Consider the following 13,831-nt stretch of genomic DNA (forward strand, 5'->3'; position numbering starts at 1 on the left):
TAAGGGTGGGTATGGTCACTCTGAAGGTGAGACTCTTGTTAAGGATGGGTATGGTCACTCTGAAGGTGAGACTCTTGTTAAGGGTGGGTATGGTCACTCTGAAGGTGAGACTCTTGTTAAGGGTGGGTATGGTCACTCTGAAGGTGAGACTCTTGTTAAGGGTGGGTATGGTCACTCTGAAGGTGAGATTCTTGTTAAGGGTGGGTATGGTCACTCTGAAGGTGAGACTCTTGTTAAGGATGGGTATGGTCACTCTGAAGGTGAGACTCTTGTTAAGGGTGGGTATGGTCACTCTGAAGGTGAGACTCTTGTTAAGGGTGGGTATGGTCACTCTGAAGGTGAGACTCTTGTTAAGGGTGGGTACGGTCACTCTGAAGGTGAGACTCTTGTTAAGGGTGGGTATGGTCACTCTGAAGGTGAGACTCTTGTTAAGGGTGGGTATGGTCACTCTGAAGGTGAGACTCTTGTTAAGGGTGGGTATGGTCACTCTGAAGGTGAGACTCTTGTTCAAGGTGGGTATGGTCACTCTGAGGCTTGGCCATTGCTGGCTGATAATTGTTGTGCATTTCCAGGTACGATGGACCCATTCATGGTTCTTCACCAACTTCGGTGTAACGGTGTCCTCGAAGGAATCCGTATTTGCCGTAAAGGCTTCCCAAATAGAGTTCTCTACGCTGACTTCAAGCAGCGGTAAGGATTGGACTGTGGAAGCGCATGGTCCATTTGTCCATGTGTTGAACTTTGAGCCCCTCAAATAGTGAGTGTGAAATAGCATGCTGATTCACCTTTTGCACACTCATCGATCACTATTTGGTGTTCACATTGCATACAAATATGCAAATTAGGAGCAGGAGTAGGCCATTCGGCCCCTCGAGCCTGCTCTGCCTTTTGATTAGATCATGGCTGATTTGGTTGTGGCCTCAACTCTACTTTCTTGACTACCTGCTATAACCTTTCACTCCCTTGATAATCAAGAATCTATCTAACTCAGCCTTATGGGCGGCACAGTGGCGCAGTGGTTGGCACCGCAGCCTCACAGCTCCAGCGACCCGGGTTCAATTCTGGGTACTGCCTGTGTGGAGTTTGCAAGTTCTCCCTGTGTCTGCGTGGGTTTTCTCCGGGTGCTCCGGTTTCCTCCCACATGCCAAAGACTTGCAGGTTGATAGGTAAATTGGCCATTAGCAATTGTCCCTAGTATAGGTAGGTGGTAGGGAAATGTAGGGACAGGTGGGGATGTGGTAGGAATATGGAATTAGTGTAGGATTAGTATAAATGGGTGGTTGATGGTCGGCACAGACTCGGTGGGCCGAAGGGCCTGTTTCAGTGCTGTATCTCTAAACTAAACTAAACTAAAAATATTCAACGACCCACCCTCCACTGCTCTCTGGGAAAGAGAATTCCACAGACGACCAACCCTCTGAGAGAAAAACATTCTCCTCATCTCCGTCTTTCATGGAGACCCCTTATTTTTAAACTGTGTCCCCTAGTTCTAGTCTTTCCCATAAGGGGAAACATCCTTTCAGCATCCACCCGGTCAAGTCCCGCTGAATCTTGCATGTTTCAATAAGATCACCTCTCATTCTTCTGAACTCCATTGGGTATAGGCCCAACATGCTCAATCTTCATAAAATGAGCCCTGCATCCCAGGAATTAGTGAACCTTCTCTGAACTGCTTCTGACGCAATTATATCCCTTTTTAATTAAGGTGACCTAATCTGTACACAGTACACCAGATGTGATCTCACCAATACCCCATACAATTTTAGCAAAACATTCCTGCTGTACCTGCATACTAACTTTTTGTGAATCATGTACCAGGACATCCAGATCCCTCAGTACCACCGAGTTCTGAAATCTCTCTCCATTTAAGTAGTCATAGAGTCATAGAGTTATACAGCACAGAAACAGGCCCTTCAGTCCATCGTGTCCGTGCCGGCCATCAAGCACCTTGCTATTCGAATCCCATTTTCCAGCACTTGGCCCGTAGCCTTGTATGCTATGGCGATTCAAGTGCTCATCTAAATATTTCTTAAATGTTGTGAGGGTTCCTGCCTCTACCACCCCTTCAGGCAGGGTGTTCCAGATTCCAACCACCCTCTGGGTGAAAAACATTTTCCTCAAATCCACTTTAAACCTCCATCCCCTTACCTTCAATCTATGCCCCCTGGTGATTGACCCCCTCCGCTAAGGAAAAAGTTTCTTCCTATCTAACCGAACAATGCCCCTCATAATTTTGTATATCTCAATCATGTCCCCCCTCAGCCTTCTTTGCTCTAAGGAAAACAACCCTAGCCTATCCAGTCTCATTTAATAGCTGAAATGCTCCAGCCCAGGTAACATCCTGGTGAATCTCCTCTGCACCCTCTCCAGTGCAATCACATCCTTCCTATAGTGTGGTGCCCAGAACTGTACACAGTACTCCAGCTGTGGCCGAACTAGTGTTTTAGACAGCTCCATCATAACCTCCCTGCTCTTATATTCTATGCCTTGGCCAATAAAGACAAGTATCCCATATGCCTTCCTAACCACCTTATCTACCTGTGCTGCTGCCTACAGTGATCAATGGACAAGTACACCAAGGTCCCTCTGACCTTCTGTACTTCCTAGGGTCCTAGGCATTCCCTTGCATTGTTAGTCCTCCCAAAATGCATCACTTCACACTTCTCAGGATTAAATTCCATTTGCCACTGCTCTGACCATCTTACCAGCCCATCTATATCATCCTGTAATCTAAGGCTTTCCTCCTCACTATTTGCTAAATATACTACTTTTTTATTCTTACTGCCAAAGTGGGCAAGCTCACATTTTCCCACATTATACTCCAGGGCTATGGGCCCTGACAACATTGGGGCAATAGTACTGAAGACCTGTGCTCCAGAACTTGCTGCGCCCCCAGCCAAGCTGTTCCAGTACAGCTGCAACACTGGCATCTACCCGGCAATGTGGAAAATTGCCTAGGTATGTCCTGTACACAAAAAGCAGGACAAGTCCAACCCGGCCAATTACCGCCCCATCAGTGTACTCTCAATCATCAGTAAAGTGATGGAAGGGGTCGTTGACAGTGCTATCAAGCGGCACTTGCTTAGCAATAACCTGCTCACTGGCGCTCAGTTTGGGTTCCGCCAGTGCCACTCAGCTCCTGACCTCATTACAGGCTTGGTTCGAACATGGACAAAAGAGCTGAACTCAAGAGGTGAGGTGAGAGTGACTGCCCTTGACATCAATTAAGTATTTGACTGAGTATGGCTTCAAGGAGCCCCAGCAAAACTGGAGTCAATGGGAATCAGGAGGAAAACTCTCCAATGGTTGGAATCGTACCTAGTGCAAAGGAAGATGGCTGTGGTTGTTGGAGGTCAATCATTTCAGGACATCCCAGGACATTACTGCAGGAGTTCCTCAGGGTAGTGTCCTAGGCCCAACCATCTTCAGCTGCTTCATCAATGACCTTCCTTCAATCATAAGGTCAGAAGTGGGGATGTTCGTTGACGATTGCACAATGTTCAGCACCATTTGCCACCCCTCAGATACTGAAGCAGTCCATGTAGAAATGCAGCAAGACTTGGACAATATCCAGGCTTGGGCTGATAAGTAGCAAGTCACATTCGCACTACACTAGTGCCAGGCAATAACCATTTCAAAGAAAAGAGAATCTAACCATCTCCCCTTGACATTCAATGGCATTACCATCGCTGAATCCCCCACTATCAACATCTTAGGGGCTAGCATTGACCAGAAACTGAACTGGAGGAGCCATATATATACTATGGCTCAAGAGCAGGTCAGAGGCTAGGAATCCTGCAGCGAGTAACTCACCTCCTGACTCCCCAGAGCCTGTCTACCATCTACAAGGCACAAGTCAAGAGTTTGATGGAATACTTTCCACTTGCCTGGATGGGTGCAGCTCCAACACCACTCAAGAAGCTCGACACCATCCAGGACAAAGCAGTCCGTTTGATTGGCACCCCATCCACAAACATTCACTCCCTCTGCCACCGACGCACAGTGGCAGCAGTGTGTACCATCTACAAGATACACTGCAGCAATGCACCAAGTCCCCTTAGACAGCACCTTCCAAACCCGCGACCTCTACCACCTAGAAGGACAAGGGCAGCAGATGCATGGGAACACCACCACCTGCAAGTTCCCCTCCAAGCCACAAACCATCCTGACTTGGAACTATATCGCCGTTCCTTCACTGTTGCTGGGTCAAAATCCTGGAACTCCCTTCCGAACAGCACTATGGGTATACCTACCCCACATGGACTGCAGCGGTTCAAGAAGGAAGCTCACCACCATCTTCTCAAGGGCAATTAGGAATGGGCAATAAATACTGGCCTGGCTAGTGATGCCTACATCCCCTGAACAATAAAAAAATCTGCCAAATTTTAGCCCATTCACTTAACCTATCTATATCCCTTTTCAGACTCTTTCTGTCCTCTTTACAACTTACTTTCCATCCTTGTGTCATCAGCAAATTTAGCAACTATATATTCTGTCCTCCCATCCAAATCATTTATATTGATTGTAAATAATTGAGGCCCCAGCTCTGATCCCTGTGGAACACCATTCATTACAGTTTGCCAACCTGAAAATGCCCCAGTTCCCCCTACACTCTGCTTCCTGTTAGCTAACCAGTCCTTTATCCATGCTCATATGTTAACCCCACCATCCCCACATCACTACCCCGCCCCCTACCCTGGGCCCTACACCAGACGGGATCCTGAACTTTAAGGTAGATAAGTCCCCAGGGCCTGATGGGATCTACCCCAGAATACTGAGGGAGGCAAGGGAAGAAATTGCTGGGGCCTTGACAGAAATCTTTGCATCTTCATTGGATACAGCTGAGGTCCCAGAGGACTGGAGAAATGCCAATGTTCTTCCTTTGTTTAAGAAGGGTGGCAAGGATAATCCAGGAAATTATAGGCCGGTGAGCCTTATGTCAGTGGTAGGGAAACTATTAGAGAGGATTCTTCGGGACAGGATTTACTCCCATTTGGAAACAAACAAACAAACTTATTAGCGAGAGGCAGCGTGGTTTTGTGAAGGGGAGGTCGTGTCTCACTAATTTGATTGAGTTTTTTGAGGAAGTGACGAAGATGATTGATGCGGGAAGGGCGGTGGATGTTGTCTACATGGACTTTAGTAAAGCCTTAAAACAAGGTCCCGCATGGCAGACTGGTACAAAAGGTGAAGTCACACGGGATCAGAGGTGAGCTGGCAAGATGGATACAGAACTGGCTCGGTCACAGAAGACAGAGGGTAGCAGTGGAAGGGTGTTTTTCTGAATGGAGGGATGTGACTAGTGGTGTTCCGCAGGGATCAGTGCTGGGACCTTTGCTGTTTGTAGTATATATAAATGATTTGGAGGAAAATGTAGTTGGTCTGATTAGTAAGTTTGCGGACGACACAAAGGTTGGTGGAGTTGCGGATAGTGATGAGGATTGTCAGAGGATACAGCAGGATATAGATCGGTTGGAGACTTTGGCGAAGAAATGGCAGATGGAGTTTAATCCGGACAAGTGTGAGGTAATGCATTTTGGAAGGTCTAATGCAGGTGGGGAGTATACAGTAAATGGCAGAACCCTTAGGAGTATTGACAAGCAGAGAGATCTGGGCGTACAGGTCCACAGGTCACTGAAAGTGGCAACGCAGGTGGATAAGGTAGTCAAGAAGGCATACGGCATGCTTGCCTTCATCGGTCGGGGCATAGAGTATAAAAATTGGCAAGTCATGCTGCAGCTGTACAGAACTTTAGTTAGGCCACACTTAGAATATTGCGTGCAATTCTGGTCGCCACACTACCAGAAGGACGTGGAGGCTTTGGAGAGGGTACAGAGGAGGTTTACCAGGATGTTGCCTGGTCTGGAGGGCATTAGCTATGAGGAGAGGTTGGAAAAACTCGGATTGGAATGACGGAGGTGGAGGGGCGACATGATAGAGGTTTACAAAGTTATGAGTGGCATGGACAGAGTGGATAGTCAGAAGCTTTTTCCCAGGGTGGAAGAGTCAGTTACTAGGGGCATAGGTTTAAGGTGCAAGGGGCAAAGTTTAGAGGGGATGTGCGAGGCAATTTTTTTACACAGAGGGTGGTGAGTGCCTGGAACTTGCTGCCAGGAGAGGTGGTGGAAGCAGGTACCATAGTGACGTTTAAGAGACATCTTGACAAAGGAAGGGAATAGAGGGATACGGACCCCGGAAGTGCAGAAGCTGTTAGTATCGGCAGGCATCACGATAGGCGCAGGCTTGGAGAGCCGAATGGCCTGTTCCTGTGCTGTACTGTTCTTTGTTCTTTGTTTATAAATAGAGGCAATGAGTACAAAAACAAGGAAGTTATGGTGAATCCTTATAAATCACTGATTCAGCCGCAACTGGAGTACTGTGTCCAGTTTTGGCCACCGCACTTTAGGAAGGATGTGAAGCCATTGAGAGTGCAGAAAAGATTTAAGAGAATGGTTCCAGGAATGAGAGACTTCAATTACTTGGATAGTTTGGCGAATCTGGGGCTGTTCTTGGAGAAGAGAAGGTTGAGAGGTGATTTGACAGAGGTGTTCAAAATCATGAAGGGTCTGGACAGAGTGGATAGGGAGAAACTGTTCCCATTGGCTGAAGGATCCAAAACCAGAAGACGCGGATTTAAACTGATTGGCAAAATAATCAGAAGCAACATGAAGAAAACCTTTTTGACACAGTGAGTGGTTAGGATCTGGAATGCAATGTCTGAGAGCGTGGTGGAGGCAGGTTCAGTGAGTGGTTAGGATCTGGAATGCACTGTCTGAGAGTGTGGTGGAGGCAGGTTCAGTGAGTGTTTAGGATCTGGAATGCACTGCCTGAGAGTGTGGTGGAGGCAGGTTCAGTGAGTGGTTAGGATCTGGAATGCACTGTCTGGGAGAGTGGTGGAGGCAGGTTCAGTGAGTGTTTAGGATCTGGAATGCACTGTCTGAGAGTGTGGTGGAGGCAGGTTCAGTGAGTGGTTAGGATCTGGAATGCACTGTCTGGGAGAGTGGTGGAGGCAGGTTCAGTGAGTGTTTAGGATCTGGAATGCACTGTCTGAGAGTGTGGTGGAGGCAGGTTCAGTGAGTGTTTAGGATCTGGAATGCACTGTCTGAGAGTGTGGTGGAGGCAGGTTCAGTGAGTGTTTAGGATCTGGAATGCACTGTCTGAGAGTGTGGTGGAGGCAGGTTCAGTGAGTGTTTAGGATCTGGAATGCACTGTCTGAGAGTGTGGTGGAGGCAGGTTCAGTGTGTGTTGAGGATCTGGAATGCACTGTCCGAGAGTGTGGTGGAGGCAGGTTCAGTGAGTGTTTAGGATCAGGAATGCACTGCCTGAGAGTGTGGTGGAGGCAGGTTCAGTGAGTGCTCAGGATCTGGAGTGCACTGCCTGAGAGTGTGGTGGAGGCAGGTTCAGTGAGTGTTTAGGATCTGGAATGCACTGTCTGAGAGTGTGGTGGAGGCAGGTTCAGTGAGTGTTTAGGATCTGGAATGCACTGTCTGAGAGTAGGTGGAGGCAGGTTCAGTGAGTGTCTAGGATCTGGAATGCACTGTCTGAGAGTGCGGTGGAGGCAGGTTCAGTGAGTGCTCAGGATCTGGAGTGCACTGCCTGAGAGTGTGGTGGAGGCAGGTTCAGTGTGTGTTTAGGATCTGGAATGCACTGTCTGAGAGTGCGGTGGAGGCAGGTTCAGTGAGTGCTCAGGATCTGGAGTGCACTGCCTGAGAGTGTGGTGGAGGCAGGTTCAGTGAGTGTTTAGGATCTGGAATGCACTGTCTGAGAGTGTGGTGGAGGCAGGTTCAGTGAGTGTTTAGGATCTGGAATGCACTGTCTGAGAGTAGGTGGAGGCAGGTTCAGTGAGTGTTTAGGATCTGGAATGTACTGTCTGAGAGTGTGGTGGAGGCAGGTTCAGTGAGTGTTTAGGATCTGGAATGCACTGTCTGAGAGTGTGGTGGAGGCAGGTTCAGTGAGTGTTTAGGATCTGGAATGCACTGTCTGAGAGTGTGGTGGAGGCAGGTTCAGTGAGTGTTTAGGATCTGGAATGCACTGTCTGAGAGTAGGTGGAGGCAAGTTCAGTGAGTGTTTAGGATCTGGAATGCACTGTCTGAGAGTGTGGTGGAGGCAGGTTCAGTGAGTGTTTAGGATCTGGAATGCACTGTCTGAGAGTAGGTGGAGGCAGGTTCAGTGTGTGTTTAGGATCTGGAATGCACTGCCTGAGAGTGTGGTGGAGTTAGTTTAATTGTGGCTTTCAAAATGGAATTCGAGGAGCACCGGAACAGAAAAATAAATTGCAAGTCTAGAGGGAAAAGGTGGGGGAATGGGACTGGGGGGTGATTTATTCTTGCAGAGGGCTGGCCTGTAACTATTATATATTATATATAGGCCTGTAACTATTGTCTGATTCTGTGAATATCACAGAAAGTGCCCAGATTGACATGCTCCCTGCCAGTTTGCCCTCCTCTACTTAAACTGCCCCACCTTTGGTCTGGCTTGTTCTACCACTGCCTGCACGCTGTGGGTCCACTTCTGTTACTGTGGGGGCTGATTCCACCGAATCCACTTTTTGTACAGACACACACTGGGTTCCTTGTTATCAGTGAGAAAACTCCCTGAATTGGGAATGCTCTGTCCACACACACCCTGACACAGTGGACTGCCATGCAGTGTATCCGGCTTTACAGAGCAAGAATCTAGTGGAATCACTGAGGAAATTTGGCCATTAACATCAGGACTGTTCTGTTTCTTTGTTCTATTTTTAACAAATGAATAATGGTCGACAACGTGTCTTTTTAAATGTCAATAATCTGTTTAAAAATAGTGAGTGAGCCACTCCACTAAAATAGTGTGAGGAGAGAAACTGAATACAACAACACTGAACAGGAGAGCCAGAAAATTCCAGATTCTCCTGATGAAAGGGCTTCTTCCAATTTTGCTGTGATTTAAACCTGCATTTATATAGCAGCCTTAACATGACAATGATCTCAAGGGGCATCACAGAAAAAGCTGCACAGCCAGGGGGTGAAGTTCAGGGTTGGGGTCAAAGTGGTTCAACAGGAGGGAAGTGCTGGGGTTATGGGCTATGATAACTGAAATACCAACGGGGATGTGAGGAGAAGGTCCGTAGAAACCAATAGCAGAGGGTGGGAGTCAGGACCCAGACTGGAAGGAGGGAATTCTGAAATGATACATTGAGTGGGAATCGGTGATGACTCGCGACAACCTCCACACAGCATCATGTGATGACAAAAAATACTCCCATCCCACCCTCAGACTCCCTCCCTCCCTCCACACCACCCTCAGACTCACTCCCTCCACACCACCCTCAGACACTCCCTCCACACCACCCTCAGACTCACTCCCTCCATCCCACCCTCAGACTCACTCCCTCCACACCACCCTCAGACACTCCCTCCACACCACCCTCAGACACTCCCTCCACACCACCCTCAGACTCACTCCCTCCACACCACCCTCAGACACTCCCTCCACACCACCCTCAGACTCACTCCCTCCACACCACCCTCAGACACTCCCTCCACACCACCCTCAGACTCACTCCCTCCACACCACCCTCAGACTCACTCCCTCCACACCACCCTCAGACACTCCCTCCACACCACCCTCAGACTCACTCCCTCCACACCACCCTCAGACTCACTCCCTCCATCCCACTCTCAGACTCACTCCCTCCATCCCACTCTCAGACTCACTCCCTCCATCCCACCTTCAGACTCACTCGCTCCATCCCACCCTCAGACTCACTCGCTCCATCCCATCCTCAGACTCGCTCGCTCCATCCCACCCTCAGACTCACTCGCTCCATCCCACTCTCAGACTCACTCCCTCCACACCACCCTCAGACTCACTCCCTCCATCCCACCCTCAGACACTCCCTCCACACCACCCTCAGACTCCGTCCCTCCCTCCACACCACCCTCAGACTCCCTCCCTCCCTCCACACCACCCTCAGACTCACTCGCTCCATCCCACCCTCAGACTCACTCCCTCCAACCCACCCTGACTCACTCCCTCCATCCCACCCTCAGACTCACTCCCTCCATCCCACCCGGATTCACTCCCTCCATCCCATCCTCAGACTCATTCCCTCCATCCCACCCTCAGACTCACTCCCTCCATCCCACCTTCAGACTCACTCCCTCCACACCACCCTCAGACTCACTCCCTCCATCCCACCCTCAGACTCACTCGCTCCATCCCACTCTCAGACTCACTCCCTCCATCCCACCTTCAGACTCACTCCCTCCACACCACCCTCAGACTCACTCCCTCCATCCCACCCTCAGACTCACTCACTCCATCCCACCCTCAGACTCACTCGCTCCATCCCACCCTCAGACTCACTCCCTCCAACCCACCCTGACTCACTCCCTCCATCCCACCCTCAGACTCACTCCCTCCATCCCACCCGGATTCACTCCCTCCATCCCATCCTCAGACTCATTCCCTCCATCCCACCCTCAGACTCACTCCCTCCATCCCACCTTCAGACTCACTCCCTCCATCCAACCCTGAGTCACTCCCTCCATCCCAACCTGACTGCTCCCTCCATCCCACCCTCAGACTCATTCCCTCCAACCCAACCTGACTCACTCCCTCCATCCCACCCTCAGACTCACTCCCTCCATCCCACCCTGACTCACTCCCTCCATCCCATCCTCAGACTCATTCCCTCCATCCCACCCTCAGACTCACTCTCTCCATCTCACCTTCAGACTCACTCCCTCCATCCCACCCTAGACTCATTCCCTCCATCCCACCTCAGACTCACTCCCTCCATCCCAACCTGACTGCTCCCTCCATCCCACCCTCAGACTCATTCCCTCCATCCCACCCTCAGACTCATTCCCTCCATCCCACCCTCAGACCCACTCCCTCCATCCCACCCTCAGACCCACTCCCTCCATCCCACCCTCAGACCCACTCCCTCCATCCCACCCTCAGACTCACTCCCTCCATCCCACCCTCAGACTCACTCCCTCCATCCCATCCTCAGACTCATTCCCTCCATCCCAACCTGACTCACTCCCTGAATCCCACCCTCAGACCCACTCCCTCCATCCCACCCTCAGACCCACTCCCTCCATCCCACCCTCAGACTCACTCCCTCCATCCCACCCTCAGACTCACTCCCTCCATCCCATCCTCAGACTCATTCCCTCCATCCCAACCTGACTCACTCCCTGAATCCCACCCTCAGACTCACTCCCTCCATCCCACCCTGACTCACTCCCTCCATCCCATCCTCAGACTCATTCCCTCCATTCTAACCTGATTGACTCCCTCCATCCCATCCTCAGACTCATTCCCTCCATCCCAACCTGACTCACTCCCTCCATCCCACCTCAGACTCACTCCCTCCATCCCACCCTGTCTCACTCCCTCCATCCCACCTTCAGACTCACTCCCTCCATCCCACCTTCAGACTCACTCCCTCCATCCCACCCTCAGACTCACTCCCTCCATCCCACCTTCAGACTCACTCCCTCCATCCCACCCTCAGACTCATTCCCTCCATCCTAACCTGACTCACTCCCTCAATCCCACCCTCAGACTCACTCCCTCCATCCCACCCTGACTCACTACCTCCATCGCAGCCTCATCTTATATAAAAGAGGCGGACACTGCAATTCCTTAAGAAAGTGCTGCATTCTGGGAGGAGTCCTCCCTCAGTTGACCTGTTGAACTGAATTCCCTTCTCCCTGTTCATGTTAAAGATCCCACAGCCTGACTGGCAGAATTGGAGCAACATTCTTCCTGCAAACTCATTGCAGCCATTTGCTGCCACTGTGTTTCTGACATTTGCAGTTGCTACACTCCAAATGGAATTCAATGTGTGAATGCTGGGCAATGTGAAAATGTTCTTTATATTTTCTGCTCCTATTGTTTAGTGTGTTTGGTGAATGTTACCAAGGCCCAGCCTAGATTCGCACTGTAACATGCAAAGGCTGACATTATCTCACCTTTCCACATTTACAGCTATCGTATTCTCAACCCATCCGCTGTTCCTGAAGACAAGTTCGTCGACAGCAGAAAAGCAACAGAGAAATTGTTGGGGTCGCTCGATATTGATCATTCTCAGTACAAGTTTGGTCACACCAAGGTAAAGAGAGATGGTGCATTTATATCAGAAACAGCTGCTGTTTATTGACTTTCCTCAGGATCGGAATATTCCTCTCTGCCTGCACTGATGTTACAGTAATTAGCTCCAAAATGAGAAATAGCTTTATTAGAGGAATATTAATCCTTAACTGGAATTCTTTATACAGACAATAAAATTAACCATTTATCTTGGCCCTTCCTTACAACCTTTCCCTTTGATTCTCTGCCTCTTCCTGTTTAATTATTTTCGTTTTTTTCTATTCGAATTTAAATCTTTCTCTTCACTTTCCTTTTCTCCTGTCCGGCTCTCACCCTCAATCTTCCCAGTCACAGCTACAGTGGGGAGGGATGGGGGGGAGACTGTCGCAAACCCTGCAATTCCCCCTGCCCCAAACACACCCAAACCCCCCCCCCCACTCCCACACACCCCCTACCCCTCCCACACACCCCCTACCCCCCCCCCACACACCCCCTACCCCCCCCACACACCCCCTACCCCTCCCACACACCCCCTACCCCCCCCCACACACCCCCTACCGCCCCCCACACACCCCCTACCGCCCCCCCACACACCCCCTACCGCCCCCCACACACCCCCTACCCCCCCCCACACACCCCCTACCCCCCCCCACACACCCCCTACCCCCCCCACACACCCCCTACCCCCCTCCACACAGCCCCTACCCCTCCCACACACCCCCTACCCCCCCCGCACACCCCTTACCCCCCCCGCACACCCCTTACCCCCCCCGCACACCCCTTACCCCCCCCGCACACCCCTTACCCCCCCCGCACACCCCCTACCCCCCCCGCACACCCCCTACCCCCCCCACGCACCCCCTACACCCCCACGCACCCCCTACACCCCCACACACCCCCTACCCCCCCCACACACCCCCTACCCCCCTCACACACCCCCTACCCCCCTCACACACCCCCTACCCCCCCCACACACCCCCTACCCCCCCCACACACCCCCTATACCCCCCACACACACCCCCTATACCCCCCACACACACCCCCTACCCCACCCCCACACACCCCCTACCCCACCCCCACACACCCCCTACCCCCCACACACACCCCCTACCCCCCACACACACCCCCTACCCCACCCCCACACCCCCCTTACACCCCCACACACCCCCTACACCCCACACACCCAGCCCTACCCCCCCCCACACCCCCCACAGTCCAGGTAAATACCCTGTCCTTTTTGCTGCTGAACTTTGCTGCTTTCTTTGTGAACCAGGTGTTTTTCAAGGCTGGTTTACTGGGTCAACTCGAAGAAATGCGAGACGAGCGATTAGCAAAGATCCTGACGATGATCCAAGCTCGGACAAGAGGCCACTTGATGAGGATCGAATATCAGAAGATGATCGCCAGACGGTAAATTTACACCCTCAGTGGGAATATTGGGAGTGAGACGGTCACACATTTAATTACATGGAAAGGTGTTCAGGACACATTGTAAATTGCAGTAGATCACTTGCCTCAACCAACTGGTCCTAATTGGGTGAAACTCGGCAGCTGGTGGATGGCTCTTCACTTGTGCTGCTCCTGTTGGCACCCGTCATCCTTCACCATCAACAACGTCATTGAAAGCTGAAGCCTTTGCTATAGTGACAAGCTGTGTCAATCCCCTTCATTATCAGGGTAGAGTAAGTGACTGGGCTTTGTTACTTGGCTGGTAATCCTAAACCCAGCACTAATAATTGAGAGAATG

At 50.9% G+C, this 13,831-nt stretch overlaps 1 protein-coding gene across 1 annotated transcript in view; it reads left to right on the forward strand.

Annotated features, from left to right (window-relative positions):
* LOC137378420 (myosin-7-like) overlaps window positions 1-13,831 on the forward strand; it is a 199,645-nt gene that overhangs the window by 113,806 nt on the left and 72,008 nt on the right. Inside the window, exons 20-22 of the mRNA XM_068048747.1 lie at window positions 573-690; window positions 11,983-12,106; window positions 13,358-13,494. Coding sequence (XP_067904848.1) covers window positions 573-690; window positions 11,983-12,106; window positions 13,358-13,494 — 379 coding nt within the window. The remainder of the gene's footprint in view (window positions 1-572; window positions 691-11,982; window positions 12,107-13,357; window positions 13,495-13,831) is intronic.

The sequence above is a fragment of the Heterodontus francisci genome, chromosome 16, assembly GCF_036365525.1.
Source record: "Heterodontus francisci isolate sHetFra1 chromosome 16, sHetFra1.hap1, whole genome shotgun sequence".
Taxonomy (NCBI): domain Eukaryota; kingdom Metazoa; phylum Chordata; class Chondrichthyes; order Heterodontiformes; family Heterodontidae; genus Heterodontus; species Heterodontus francisci.